The sequence below is a fragment of the Onychostruthus taczanowskii genome, unplaced genomic scaffold (assembly GCF_017590055.1).
Source record: "Onychostruthus taczanowskii isolate IOZ18803 unplaced genomic scaffold, ASM1759005v1 scaffold5, whole genome shotgun sequence".
Classification (NCBI taxonomy): Eukaryota; Metazoa; Chordata; class Aves; order Passeriformes; family Passeridae; genus Onychostruthus; species Onychostruthus taczanowskii.
This window is the reverse complement of record NW_024502568.1, coordinates 5,819,452-5,834,923: the sequence shown is the minus strand read 5'-3', so window position 1 is coordinate 5,834,923 and position 15,472 is coordinate 5,819,452. Positions and strand designations below refer to the sequence as shown.

Genomic DNA, 15,472 nt, shown 5'->3' with positions numbered 1-15,472 from the left:
CACAGAGCAGGCGTCCACAGCTCTGGGCAGTGGCTGCAGGGGCTGGCGGAGAAGGATCCATGCTCCCGTGGTGCCTGCAGCTGCCCCTGCCCTGGCACCCGGTGGGCTTGGTCCGTGTATTGTCCATGAGTCTGTCCCTCCCTCTTCCGCTGCCCGGCCTTTCCTGCCCTTGCCTCAGAGCGCCGGCCCCCAAGGGCATGGCTCCCCTCCCAGCAGCTCCATGGCCCTCATCCCAGAGCCCTGACCCCAGCTGCAGCCAGCAGTGCCAGATAATAATCAGGGAAGCAGAGAAATGAAGGCTGGAAGGTCACGCACCCCACAGCCACCTCTGGCACCCTCCATCAATCCAGGGAGATGCACGCACTGCTCCTTCAGGGACAGGGACTGACACCACCCCGTGCCTTATTCCAGCATGTCACTGCTCCTGCCTGCAGGACCATTATCAAAACTATGAGCTGAACCCCTCCCACAGCAGATGAACCCCATCTCTGCCTGCCCAGGCCAGCATGGTGCAGAGATCTGTCTGCTCCCTCGCCCACAGCAATCCCCCAGCCCCAAGGGCACAGCTCTCCCTCAGGGCCTCTCTGACTTGCAGGGGTAGGACCCGCTCTGTTTGTGCTCCCATTCCACATCTGTGCTTTTGGTGATTGCCTCCCACCAACACTTTCCTCGTCCCCAAGCAAGAACTTCCTTTCTGTCAGCTCATTCCTCCCATTCACCAAGCCCACTCTGAAACCTCAGCCCATTCTCCAGCCCTCTCACATCTCTCCCAGCCTGGTGGCATCTTTAACTTCCACAAGCAGCTCGTGTCCCATCACACAGACTGCTAATGGAAAAAATGGCTTAGACTCCAGACTGACCCCTGTGCTCAGCACTGGGGGACAAAGCAGCTGCAACCTTTCATCCTACACTTTTATTGCATTTTTCAAGTCTTCTCAAGATTTCACCCGGCTGTTTGAATGTAACTTATCCCCAGCACAGGCTCACCGAGCTGCTCAAACAAGGAAATGTGGGGCAGAGGCTCTCCTAGTCCTGTGAGAGCTGGTCCCCTCCAGCAGCAGCAGCACATTGACCAGCTCTCTGGGGCCCATAGGGCCATGGCTGGGTCCTAACTCCATCCCCTCCAAGGCACCAGGGAATTACAGGGTGCAGTGCCCACTGCTCAGGGAGGGGACACTGGTGACACACGTCCTGGGCTGACACAGCTGCACAAGGGGCTCAGCACCTTCTTCTCCTTTTCCATTCCATCCCATCCCTGTTCTGACCAGACCCCTCAGGAAGAGCAAAGGTGCCCAAGGGATACATGGAAGTCCCTTTAGGGTGTCACTCACAGGGTGAACACCTTGCCAGCTGCCTGCCGGTGCCCAACAAGCAGAGCAAGAGCAGCTGTGCTGTTTGTGCTCATCTGGGAATCACTGCCCTCAGCCAAAGGGGAGCCCAGCCCCAAGCACAGCACAGCCCCACAGCACGGGAGGCTCTGTGGCCTTTTACGAGGTGCTACAGCAGGTTAGCATCACGACAGATCTTTATGCATTACAAACAGCATCGATCATGCAAGTTACAGTGAGGATCCGGAAGGCTTTCTGTCCTCCTAACTTCTCTCTGGGGTTTTCATGCCACAGCCATTAGCTGCTCGCAGTCAGGGAATGCTTTACACTCACACAGCATTGTGGTGTACCACCTTCAGGTTAAAAATTAAAAAATAACCTCCCTGAACCCCAGCGGGAGAGAGAAAAGGCAGCAGGGCATTTCTGTGTCACAAATGTGGAAACTGAGACTCAGCCAAGAGAACAGATTTTCTGGGATACCCACAAAATTTGGCTTTTTACACTGTGCTGAGTACCTGGAGAGGGGCTGCTCTGTAGCTCCTCTGCTTCCCAGGGCAGGGGAGGCTGCCCACCCCTCAGGCTTCATCCTGCCACTCATGGGATTGAGTTCCATTTTGCATCTTCCCAGCAAAACCTCTTTGGTTTATCCCTCCTGGAGCTGCTCACACCAGGAATGAGAGGCCAAGTGCACCTGAACTGCTGAGTTATAGATGCCTACTCAATCCCAGACCAGATGGGTCTCCTGGAGCATCCCATTTGGGATGCAGGGCTTCCTCCAACCAAGAAATATCCAGGGCCAGGAGCTTGCATCTCTCTCACTCTTGGTGCCCAGGGCTGCTCCTTGGCTGCATCGCTTTAAAAATTAATCTTCCCTTTTTCTGATCTTCCTCCTCTAGCAGCCTCTCTCCCCCATAGGACACTTGCCTCTGCTATTTTGAGCAGCAAGTGCATCCAAAATGCATGCTGGGGAAGCAGGCAGTCAGCACAGCCTCAGAGCCTGAATGTAGCAGGCAGGTCTGAGATGATTCTTGAGGGGACAGCCTTGGGCCAACCCCACACCAACACCATGCAGAGGTCCCCTCATCCCACCTCATTTCCTTCTCACTTCCAGCAGTGCCACGACCCCAAGGAGCCGGCTGTGCTTACTGCTCGCATTGCTAATTGGCATCCTGGTGCTGTACAGCAGGAAAACCTCTGCTCCTCTCCCCTCCTACCACTGCCATCCCTGGCTGTCCCTCGAGTGGGGACAGGGGCCAGCTGCTGGAGCTGGCCTTGAGCAGCTCGCACTGGAAGCCTGCCAGGGAGCAGTGATCTGGGTCTGAATCCCCTGGGATGAGGCCATTTGCTAACGCACAACTGCGGTTTTTACTGCTTTTCAGCAAAACACACACAGAAACGTTTCCTCGCCTCTCAGGTTTTATAAAAGGTTATTTCAGTAGCAATAAAGACCAAGAGGATGCGTCTGCAGCACCAAGTACCTCTGGAGTGGGCAGGGAACCATGAAGGACTCTGAAGCCAGACAAAGACAGGCTCCCTTGGTTGCCCACATGCTCATCCTGCTCCAGTACTCTCCTCCACCAGTCTGCCAGAGAGCAAATCAGAGCAAGGATACAGGAAAAGCCCCTCTTCAGTGGGAGGCCATGGGCTTGTACACCTTTCCCTGGATGGGACACCCTTTTCCTGTCCACACCACACTGGTAGTACCCCAAATCCCTTCTGTATCCCCAAACTGCAGGTTCTGCTGCCCTGTGAGGGTCCCTCATGCATCCTTTGCCTTCTGTAGCTGCCTCACTCTTCTGCCAGCCAGAGTTTTGATAGGAAACAATGAGTAGGGGAGAATGAAACTCAAAGCAAATGCAGGTCCTGTTAGGAGTCTGTTTCTGTAACTGCACTGTTTCTGCCTGTGCTGCCCTGCACTGACACCGTGGCCACCATGCCCAGCCCACCCTGGGACCTGGGCACAGCAGCAACAGCATTTGCAGGTGCACGTGACAGACCCACAATGAAAGCTGGAAACAATTCCCCCTCCTTGCTCCCACCTCAGCAGCGAGGAACTGCTGTTAGCACAGTGCATCGCTCTGGAGGACCAAAGTGGCAGCACATTTAAGGCAAAAGTATCTGTTTTAAAGGATGCAATAAAACAGAGCCAGGGAAGGGTTTATAGGGAAGCAATTGCTGTGTGGGGTGAGAAGTGGTCACCAGAGGCCAATCTGCCTGGCTTTATTGCCTGTTACTGGTGACTTTTCCCAACCAGGGGACAATAGATCCTCCACTATCAGCCTCCACTTCAGTCAATACAAACACGACATAGTTTTTTAAACTAATATTTTTCCAGCATGCAATTCCGTAGAGAGTGAGAACGCAGCGTTACCATGGCAATATATAGACAGCATCTGCCTTGGACGTAGCTGAAGGGAGAAATTGGAATAGAATTGCAAATTTCCTCTGTCCAGGAAGGCTCCCGAGGAAGCCACTGCAGTGGGCTGGGCAGGCTACCTTCCCAAGCCAGCCTGCATCCTCCCCGTGCCCAGCACTATGCCTCCTGAGAGCTGAGGGCTGCAGGGCCAGCCAAGCGCTGTCCTGGCTGGACAAAGGTCCTGCATCCTGCTCCAGAGCTCTGCAGAGCCTGCACAGACCCTCTGCAACCAGGCTGCTCACTGGGAACTTGCCCGGGCACTTCAGGGAAGGCAGAGGTTGACTTCCTCAAGGTGCTTCCTAAGAAGGAACATTGCCTGAAGCCCCCAAAAGGGGAAGCAGCCCAACAACTGGAGTGGAATGCAGGAGCACCGCTGTGACACACCAGCCTGGCTGCTGCAAGACATTTTGATTAACTGGTGAGAGGCAGATGCAGCTGAATGGGTTAAACATGCTCTGAACAAGAGCTTGCTGCTGGAATTTTGGCAGGGGACGGTTGGGCAGTATGCAAGAGTGCTTCAGGTGCAGACATGGTGCTCCCACACCCAAAGGCTGTAGCTCAGCACCCCTTCCCTCCACCAATGCAGACAGAGGGATGGCAGGCTGGCTACAGACTGCATGGGACCCATTTCGGCACTCGCAAACCCCCAAAGTTTGGGAACAAGGCAAACAGAAGCCCCATTAAATGCTGAGGCCAGGGACCCTGGCAATCAAAAGCCAGAGCCAAGAAGGGTGCAGTGATGGGGACCCCCAAACCCAACTCTGCTGCCTTCCATGTGGGGGGAGTGACACAGCACAGCCCCCAGTGAGAAGGGGGATGTTCAGCTCATCAAAGAGGAGGCAAAAGGGGCAAGTGGGAAAACTCTCATCTGTCAGCCAGAAAATTCAATAGCAGGAAAGAGTGACACGCCATCACAGCCAATTCATCCCCTACCAGCAAAGAGCTGGGCTGGAAGCTGCCATTTGACAGTGGCAAATTTGCACTGATCCTGCTGGCATGGGGAGAGCTATCCACCTCCTCAACAAGGCAGTCTGCTCTTCAGAGACACTTTCAAAGGAAAAAAGAAAGAAAAGCAAGCAAATGGGGAAGGGAATCGTGACCTTCTCCCACAACTCTTCTCTGGTGGCTGTGGCCTGAGGGACTCCTGGAAGCAGATAACACTGCAGTGTTGGGGATTATCACCTCATCCTGCCTACAAAGCCTGCAGGCCTCTGTTGTGCTTGCCAGAAGTGTAGGCAGGAGCACAGGCATCTGTGAAAAGTGCCCAGAGACTGTGCTGCTTCCCACCTTGCTCAGCCATGATCCAGCCAGAGGGCAGGTGCATAACCCCCATTTATGCTGGGTTGCAGACTAAAAGGCACTTAGGGATCAAAGTGCTGTGCCCTGGTACAAGGGAAGAGGGGTCCTGTGTCCCCCCCATGCAACCATCACTCATGGTCCATCCTAGACACATCTGCAGCCCTTACTCTCTGCCAACAGCATAGCACCCACCAGGAAGGTACCACAGGGCAAACTGAAGGCAAGACATTTTCCCCAGCCCATGATTCTCCAAAGTTGCAATGACTCTGCAAGGCGAGTAATTTGCTGTTCTTCAAGGAAAAGGGTGTATTGCAAAAGCAATGGAGCACAAACCTCGTCACAGCATGCTGCTGAGTCCCCACAATGGCAGTGTCAGCAGGCCCGGCTGCAGCAGCAGGGCTGGACCCACGCCACCATGGGGCTCAGCCAGGTGGGAGGCTGGGGAAAGCCGGGAGGCTCTGCACTGGCATGCAACAGGCAAGAAATTCAACAGCAGGGACATCACAGCTCACTGCCACTGTGGGATGCGTGGTGAGGTTGGCATTGCTCATCCTCTGCATCTCAGGGCTTGGGAAAAGAGGCATGCAGTGGAGGGCACTGGTGAGAGGCTGATGACTCCCCACAGAGAGCTGACCCCTGGAGAGAGCAAGTCCTGGCCCAGCCCCTGCTGCAGACTCCCCCGTGGCTAACTGCTGACCTTGCTCCATCGAACGCTGAGAAGCTGGAGACTGCAAGGCTGCAGCCTGCTTACAGGGAATTGAAACTCGCTTACGAGCTGTTACAGCAGGATTTCACTGCTAGGAGATAGACCTGCTCTGCACAGACACCCTCCAGCACCTGCATGGGTGTGCAAAACAGCAGGAAGTAGTTATCCAGCAGACAACACCCACGAGAGAGCAAGCATGTCTAGCTCAGTCCAGACAGAAGATCCGGCATCACCAGCTGCATTAACACCCAGAAAACCCAATGCTGCTGGATGGCAACAGGCATGGAGGACCAGGTCTATGGAGGCAGAACAGGAGACAGCAAGCAGGACCCACCTCCAGAGCAGGAGAGATGCCCTGCCAGAGCAGGAGGGAGACACCCAAGAGGGCATCCTCCATTAGCTCACTCCAGTATTGCTTCATTTGAGCAGCGCTGAGCAAGGGACTGGATGCAGGCAGAGGTGGGAACTCGATGCCAGGACCCTGCACCCAGGTGCATGGAGAGCTGATGCCAAGGACCCCATTAAGCTCTCCAAGAGGCAGAAAGGGCTAGTGCAGGCTATGCATAAATCTTCCCTCTGCTCTAGGCACAGCAGAAAGAGGGATCCTGTCTCAGACCTCATCAACTTGTTCTATAGGATGGCAACTCACAGCAGCCTGGTTGCCGTGCTGGGTAATAATCATTTGTATGAGGATAATTATGGTGGGAGAAAAGAAAACTCCTCTAAAGCGGTATCCTGCAGAGCTCTTGATGCTGCCTGCTGGGTGCAGCCCCAGCAGCTGCCAGGCTCTCTGCAGTCCATGCATGCCGTCCTTGCCCGCAGGGTCTTGGCCCATCTGCATGCAAAGGGCAGGGTCAAACTCCAGGAGCTGCAAACAGCACAGTGCCAGGAGCACCGTGTGGCTGTCCTAGAACATATCCTGCAGCTCTGCTGCCCAAGGAGACAGCAGCTCAACACTTCCCTGAACTGCAAGGGGGATGTAGGAGCAGCCTGGCGCCAGGGCCAGACAGCTACTGTGCCACTATGGTCTATTGCAGCTGCTGGGATGGGGCACCTGCTGCACCAAGTAGCGGGGACAGGCTGGGGACAGCCCTGCTCTCCTGCTGAGACTGGGTTACTGCATGCCAGGAACCTCCTGCAGCAGCAGGTTGGACACGCTCAGCTCATGCTGCTCTCCCTGCTTGGCCACAGAAGCCCAGGCAGGCAGACCTGCCCAGCCAGGCACAGCAGCAGAGGCCCCCTCCTGCTCCGGGGAGCGCAGCAGGTAACACGGGACCCACACAGCCGGCTGGACCTTGACTGAGAGAGAAAATCCTTCCTCATGGGGGCCCGGCTGAGAGCCAGGGACACCTCCCAGCATCCCTGAGGACGTGGCAAGGGATTTGATGAGGGGTGAGGTGCAGCCACAGGGGACTGGAGAGGATGGGTGATCTGCATGGCTGAAGGCTGGTCACACAGTGGGGGAATCTCAAGAGGAGCTGGGGAAATGGGACCTGATCCTAACACGATGTGCAGCACTCCCAGGAGAGCTTCCTGGGGACAAAAGGGGTGCTCAGCACAGGTAGAGGCTTGGGGTGACAGGAGCCCTCAGAGAGCCCCTGTGGCTGTGCAGCTACCCCGTGACAAGTCAACTGCAGGGGTGGCCACCCACCTGCCGGGGGGTGCCATGGGGCTCACGGACCCACACATCCAGTCCATTCTGGGCTGCCCCAGCGCAAATACCCCCCCGGAGCAACCCACTCCCTCGGGCACTGCTCTAATCCCAACCCCGCTGCACATGCTTGCACAAAGACTGGCACACGCGGGTTCTTGCATATGCCGGACCCCTCGCACGACCCTCACACAGAGAAAGGGTTACACACACACCCTGCCCCAGCAGGCTCTCACATACACCCTGCTCTCCACCTCGACGGGCCACTGCACCTCTCTCAGGAAGGGGATGATGCACGTAAACTCACCCAACAGGCCCTTGCACGCGTATCCTCTGGACGGGAATTTACAGACACGCAACCCCCGGGCGTAGCGGGACACCGCACATCACCCACGCCACGAGGTTCTCGCACACGCACCTTTCGGGCGGCCGACCGCGGCCCCACGGGCATTCGCACACGTTCTGCCCCGGACAGACACGGCGGGCACTTGCACACAGCCCAGACACGCTGCTGCCCACCCCCGCCTCGGACAGCCTCTTCCACACCAGCCCGGACGCGCTCCCGCACACACTCCGGAGCGCGTTCCGCACCCGCGGGGTTCAGCGCCGCTCCCCACGCGCTTTTGGACACCCGCCCTCGGACAAGCCCCCGGCGCCCGCCGGGCTCCCGCACCCTCGTCGCCGCACGCCCAGCGGCGGCGGACAAAGCCCGGCGGTACTCACAGGCGCTCGGTGCCGCGGGGGATGCTGCGGGGCACGGCGCGCAGGGCCGAGCCGTGGCAGTCCACCGTGGTGCCGCTGCAGGCGCACAGCGGCGGGCAGCGCTGGCTCCTCCCTCCCGCCCTGCCCGCCCCGACGGGCCCCCCCGCCACCAGCCGGCCCCTCCCCGCGCCCCCGGTACCCGCGGCGGCGGGGACAGCGGCGGTCCTGGCCGGGCAGGGCACCGGCGCCCCGGTGGCCGGAGCCGTCGGGGCTCTGCACCGCTCCGACCGTGCAGGAGGGAGGGCTTCGGATCGGTGCCCCCACCTGGGACGGCGAGCTGTGTTTGCGGAACACCCGAGTTCTCCCGGAGAGGCTGCGGGCAGCGGCACCCCGGGGAGAAAGAGCCTGCGAGCCAGGCGGCGCGGGCAGAGCATTCCCACCTCTCCTCGGGGGTGCCAAGAGCTTTCGCATCCCCTGGTGTACTTAGGGGAGCCCTGGCCTGTCTCCCACCCGGCAGCCTGCCACCCCATGCCGTGATCCGCAGAGTCCAGGTGAGGCACGGGGACCTGGCAGCCCACGGGGAGCGCGGCACAGGCTGGCGCTGTCGGCCCGATGGAGCCTGGCCCGCGGGTGCGAGTCCCGCGGCTCAGCTCCAGCCTGCAGAAGGCACTTGGGAGGCAGCTCTGCTCTGCTGTTTGCCCCACACACAAACGGCAAATCTTCAAGTCCTGGCCGTGGCATTAGCTATGTTCTTTTCCATTCCAGAGGAACACCTTTAAAAATAAAATAACCAAAATGTCTTTTTGGCTAACCTACAGGGAGAAAGAAAACAAAATACACCTATTTCAATGCAAAAGGAAGTGAAGCCAAGAAATCTTATAAGTTTGGCCCTAAACAGTTGACATCTCAAAACCACAAACATTGCATTCATTTTATTGCCTTCCATTTTTTTCCCCTGAGATCTGCAAATGCAAGGCAGGTAGGTGTAACCAGGAGGGCTGGTCACCTGTTTTATTAATGACACCTGAAACACTTGTAACCTTATGGGTCCAAGTGCTGGGTCCTTTAAAAAAACAACAGGTATTTTGATGTACCCAACACAGCCCTGGCTTCTGGCAGCAACTGCTACAAATGTCCTCCTCAGAGAGGAAATCCATGGAAGGAGGGTAGATGGGAGACTGTTTCTCTGTAGGGGCACAGTGGGAGGGTGGTGTGTGAGCACGGACACCCCAGTGCAACAGAGCATGGTGGATATTTGCAGGGATGGTGGCAGGTCCCAGGGGCCGGAGTGCCTCTTAAATCAATGCCCTGTGCACATGGAGCTCCACAATCTCCTTAATCAGGGCAAGAGGGAGGTGCTGCCTGGGGTCCTGCTCCAGCGAGGGCCACCTCACACACACAGGGCTGCACCAGCTTGGCCCAGATCAGCAGCTCTTTTCCATCCCAAATGCCGGCTCCCATCATCTGTCTGCATTTTCGTGACATCTCCTTCCTCTGGCCCCAGTCCCGGGAGGAAGCTGTGCCTGAGATGGATGAAAGGGGTTTGTTCCTCGTTGCTACCCAGCAGCCCTGACAGCAAGGAAGATGAGCTGCTTCCCAGGACTCTGGGAGCTGACCCCTTGCTGGCATAGCTGCTGCAGAGGTGTCCCTGCAGCCTGTCCTGGGGCTCACAGGGAGACCCTGGTGGCAATGGCACCTGAAGGGGTCTGAACTGTAGACCTTGGCTGAATTTTGGGGGGGTGGAGGTTGTTTCAGAATGGCTTGGTGCCCCCAAAGGCTGCTATCAGTGTGATGCTTGAGACAGCCCTCCCTCACAAACTCCCCTTCACCCCTTGGCTGGCAGAGCAGAACCAGGTCTTCCTAACCTGCCCTTTACCTCTGGTGCTGGCAGGAAGGCAGGAGTGAGTGAGGGATCTTGTTTCCTCCATTTTTGCAGCACTTGCCCCAGGCAAATCCTTGTGATCTGCAGAAAAAGCAAGCTCTGTCCACCCCTGCTTCCAGCTGCAGCAACACCCAGTCACTTACACGGGGCTGTGGTCTTGGCAAAGGCAGGAGCCGGCAGGGCTTGCCTGGAGCCCACCAGCACCTGCCCTGGTTCCAGTGGGAGTACAGGACTGGGAAGCTGAAAACTCCATTTCAGGCTGACATGCACATTTCCTCCTGTAGGTACCTCAGCTCCTGCTGTTCTCTGTGAGCTTTTGGCCTCTGCCTGCCATGCAGCCAGTGCCCCGTGCCCCAGCACCACGGTGCATCCCACTGAGCTGGGCTGCCAGCCGTGGCTGACCCCTCAGCGTCTGCTCCAGCTGCCAGCACCTTCCAGGGCTGCCAACGCAGCCAGGGCTGGCTGAGCCAGGACAGCAGCGTGGGGGACAGGCTGCCTACCAGGACCTCAGCCCTGGTGCATTTGGGTGATCCCAAGTCACCCAGGCACCCTGATGGGGCGGGCCTCAGAGAGCAACAGCTGCCTGGGAAAATCCCAGGGTTCCTCTGAATATGGATGAGGAGCAGGGAGAAAAATAAACCCCAAACTTCTTTATCAGGGGAGGCCTGGTCCTGCCGTCTGCCACCGGGATTTGGGCCAAACTGCTTGATAGAGAGAGAGACCATCTGGATCGTCTGATGGGCTCTGGGTTTGGTTAAAATGAAGCAGAAGCTTTTTTTTGTAGGAGTTTCCATGGGAAGATCTGGGGAAGGGTTCCAGGGTACGCGCCAGACCTGTCGTGCAAAGAGATGCGAAGCAGCTACAAAGCTTCAAACAAAAAATTGCTGCCAATTTAAAGCCAAGCCCCCCAGGGGAGCATCCTGGCATTTCCTCCACCCAGGGTGGGTCACAGCTCACCCCCGTTAGTCTCCTGTGGGCTGGGCTGGCACTGGGTCCTTGATAGCACCTTCCAGCATGCCTGGGCTTCAAGGCAGTGTGCTGTACCCTGGATTTGGGCATGCAGAGGGCAGGCAGCACACCTGGCTCGTTTGTACCACGCTTTGAAGCAGTGCTGTGGCTGTCACCTGTCCACAGCAGTGCTTGGCCTTTCTCAGGCTGAGATCAGGCACTGCTGCAGAGCAGAAGTGTTTAAAACACAGGCAGTAGGGTTCTGGTGGGTTGGCTGTGGCTGCACACCAGGTGACCCCTAAAGCCATTCTGTTCCTCTCCTCCTCAGCTGGCCAGGAGAGAGAAAATATAATCAGAAGCTCATCAAGGTAAGACCAGGGAGACATAACCAGTTACCAACAGGGGCAAAACAAACTTAACTTGGGGAAATTGGTTAAATTTATTACTCATCAGATCAGAGTAGGATAATAAGAAATAAAATCTAATCTTAAAACCACTTTTCACCATCCCTCTCATCTGCCTGGGCTCAGCTGCACTCCCAGTTTTGTTTACCTCCTCCCTACCAGTGACATGAGAGGATGGGGAATGAGAGCTGTGGTCAGTTCATCACACTTCATCTCTGCTGTTTCTTCCTCCTCAGGACAGGGACTTCTCACATTCCTCCCTTGGGCATCCACTGGCTCTGGTGTGGGGTCCTTCACAGGCTGCAGGGGAATCTCTGCTTCACTGTGGGGCTCCATGGGCTGCAGGGATCCATCCTGCCTCACCCTGGGCTTCACCACAGGCTGCAGGGGAATCTCTGCTCTGGTGCCTGGAACACCCCCTCCCCCTCTTCTTTCACTGACCTTTGTGTCTGCAGAGTTGTTCCTCTCACATATTCTTTCTTCTCTACAGCTGCTGCTGGTGTTCTTTTCTGCAGAAACTTTTTCCTTTCTTACGTACATTATCCTAGAGCTGCTACCACCATCGCTGATGGGCTCAGTCCTGGCCAGTGGTCGATCCATCCTGAAGCTGTCTGGCACCGGCTCCATCAGACATGGAGGAAGCTTCTGGCTTCTCACAGAAGTCCCCCTGCTACCAAAGCCTTGCCACACAAACCCAACACAAGCACACGTGCATGGTGCCTCCTCCAACCTCCCTGCTGAGGAGCATTGTCATCTGCAGGATCTGTCATCCCTTGCACTGGGGCTGTGCTTTGAGCCCTTCCTTCCACCAGCAGCACCTGTCTGGGGAGCAGTGGTCATAAGACCCAGCTGGAGATGTGTTGGGAGCAGTGGCCATAACCTTCAGCTTCCAAAGTCCCCCGGAGATTCTGTGCAGGCTGGGCAGCCGGGCTGTCCTGGGCCACATCTGTCATGTCTGGCCAGCTTTGCTCATGCTGGGAGGCCAGGCTGCCTTTGTCCTGGCTGACACACTGGGCTTGGGAGAGTGAGGCATTGTGTGGGAGCAGACCCACGTGTCAGCCCTGTTAGGGTACCTATGGGGCTCCTGTAGCACGACAATGCCCTTGGTGGGTCTATTATAGAGTGGTGCAGGCAGCTGGGGGCACTGGGATCATAATAAATCTTGCCTGGTTAGCAGCAGCAGCAGGCAGGGCTGGGATGTGCTCTTTCCTGTGTCCTTCTAGGGACAAGGCCTCCCTCACAAACAGCAAGGGCATCACGCTGTGAATGTGGCCAGCATTGCCTTGCAAACTGCCAGCACTGCCCTGTGAGCATAGCCAGCATCACCCGCTAGACACTGCCAGTGTTGCCCTGTGAACACCACCAGCATCACCCTGCCAACACGGCCAGCACTGCTCTGGGAAGGTGGCTCCCCTGGCTGCAGGACCTGGGCAGCTCTACTGCCTGGCCACTTCACCACTGGGACCAAGTGAAAGGAACAGCATCCACTGACTGAGATGATGCAGGAGGTGCCAGGACTCCCAAGCAGGAGGATTTGGCTCCAGCCTAACACAGCAGGGACCATCCAGTTAGGGGGAGCCCAGTCTGTCTCACTGCCTTGAGCAATTGTGGAACAGCAGGAGCAGGACAGTCTGGAAGGCACTGCACCCCTGCTTTGTGGCATGGCTGAGCAAAGGGGCTGAGCCTGGCTTCCCAAAACCAGCTCTAGCCTGCAAGGAGAACATTTGCACCTAGCAGCCCGGATGCAGATGAGGGGATGCTGTTCCCAGCACGGCTGGACACACGTGGGAGCTCTGCAGAGCTGGTTTGAATAAACCACACGCCAGGAGGTGTCTGTGAAGCGCCTTGCACATGGAAATGCTATTGTTGGATCGGGGGCTCCAGGGTCCCCAGATGTAGCAATTGTTCCACATCCATGCTGTGCATGCACACACACTCTTTCCCACTCACTCTGCCTGCAGCCACTCATTAACCCTCCTCAATGAAGATGCATTGGAGGGATAATTTACTGTTTAATAGACTAACTTTCCATTTGCTGTTGCCAAGCACATCCAACATATTTCTCCACGGTGCCATAAACTGCAGCTCCTCTGCCATAAAACCCTGCCTCCCAGAAAGAGCAGGTGGGTTTTCAGGACTCAGCTGATGACCTTGGCCACGGGGTAAGCAGAGACAGTGTTCTGTTGTTAGAGGAACAGGGCTTGTTCCCACCAAGTCCTTTCACCCCCATTGCACTGACATCCCTGGACTGGGAAAACATCTGAGAAATAAGGAGTGGCTCAGTGCCTCAGCCTGATGGATGAGGGAGGCAGAGGCTCTGTCCTGGTTTTGTTGATGAAGATGCCCTGGTTGCAGACGACCATGCCTCTGCTCCATATTTATGGCTAGCAGGCAGCCAGTGCCATGCTGGGCTGTGATCAATAAGCTCCATGCCCGCTTGGGCTCATTGTGCTTCCACAGCTGCAGATGGCCTTTCTGTGCCTTGTCAGTCCCAAAGTTGTCAGCATGTGTCTCTGCATCCTTGCTCCTCCTTCCCCAGCCCTTACAGAGTCAGAAGCTACTGGAGGATGAAAGTCAGATGCTGCTCAGCCTGGGACAAGGGAACTCCTTCCATCTCCCATCACCCAAATTTCCACATGGTGGAAGACAAACTTTCAGGCTGCAGGTTCTGCAGGAAGGGGCACCAGCCCCAGGGCATGAGCCTGAATGACTGGCTACCAGGGTCTGGCTCTGAAGAATGGCAAGAGAATGCCAGTAGCCAAAAATAACTTGAAAAAGAGAGGGAAAGGGTTCAGCTTGCCTTGTGACAGCTCTGCTTGGCCCTGGATGCAGGCAGGGACTCCTAAGAGCTGGAGGACCATGCTAGGGGCTAGCTGCAGAGCTGATTTTCGATTTTGAGGACATCCTTCCCCAGCCTTCTCAGTGCTCTTTATGCTTTTGTTCACTTTATTTATAGTCCCAGCTTCTCTCCTCCTCCATCTGCCAGATGTAGCCAGGAAGAAGCAGGCGTCTCCAAGCCTGCCCCCAGCACATCTGGCGCGGGCCTCAGGGCTGCGGGCGGGCAGGGGGTCCCGTCCCGCAGGGTGTGCTGCCAGCCCCCTCTTGTGCTGCCGCTGCAGAACGGCCTGGGAGAGCCACAGCGGAGCCAGAGGCTTTTGTGCCAGAGGTTGCCGAGATCCTGCTCCACAGCGAAGCAAGGCTCAAGCTTTGTAAGCAAAAATGTTGGAAGAAACAAACTCTAAAAGAACCACAGGTCAAGACAGACACCCCCACGTCATGGACCTGTGCACACATCAAGTTCCATGTGGCCATGATGGCCAAGGCAGGTTGGCACCTCTGTTCATCACAATTCCCAGTGGCACAGGAGCTTCAGCCAAAACCAGAGCATCAAGTGGAACACAATTCTCTCCAGTGGAAAAGGAGACAATCTCAATATCATGTAAGGCACTGCATGGGAGGGCTGGGCGGTGGATTTGTAAATCTTCTCCAGCAGCAAGGCAGGGGGGCTGGTTTAGCTTGGGAGAGGGAAGGGGGCCACAGAAATGGCCCCTCCAGCTGTGACTCAGCAGAGAAAGGAAAGCTTGTCTCCCTCTCACCCAGACTAAAATTGAAGGCTGGTGCTGGGAAGTATCTGAACCTCACCCTGTGATGCTTGGCTGCTGGGAACAGCAGCTGCTTGCACAGGAGCCCCAAAACAACCCCATCATATTCCTCATGCGTGGGCACTCCCCAGGAACAAAGCTGGGCTGCAACAGGATGGGGCCAGAGAGGTGGTGCCAGCTGAGATCCCACTCCAGGCCACAGCACAAGTGTAAGGTCAGTGTAGGACCCAGCACGGAGATCTTGGCATCTGCATGCCCGAGCAGTTTATGAGCTTCAACACAAAACCCTCACTGGGGAGATGAGCAAACAGAACTAAACATGGTAATTTATTCAGTCCATGAAAAAATATTAGTTAATCCAAGCCAATGAGATTGTAAAACCTGATAACTGGTCTGGCTGATGCCAATATCTATTGCTAGCAACAGTCATGTTTTTTGTCTACACTGTTGCCCTAGACAGTGAGATGCAGCAGCAACATGACAGCTCCCAGCCACACATGATAATTTAAGAGAGAGAAAATATCTTATTTCAAC

General features: G+C 56.3%; 1 protein-coding gene across 1 annotated transcript in view; it reads right to left on the bottom strand.

Moving 5' to 3' along the window:
• Nucleotides 1-8,573, bottom strand: part of SLIT1 (slit guidance ligand 1) — a 60,671-nt gene extending 52,098 nt beyond the window's left edge. The window contains exons 1-2 of the mRNA XM_041415532.1: nt 8,302-8,573; nt 8,124-8,243 (exon numbers count right to left, since the gene is read on the bottom strand). Of these exons, the coding sequence (XP_041271466.1) occupies nt 8,124-8,243; nt 8,302-8,573 (392 nt within the window). The remainder of the gene's footprint in view (nt 1-8,123; nt 8,244-8,301) is intronic.
• Between the last annotated feature and the right edge of the window lie 6,899 nt (nt 8,574-15,472).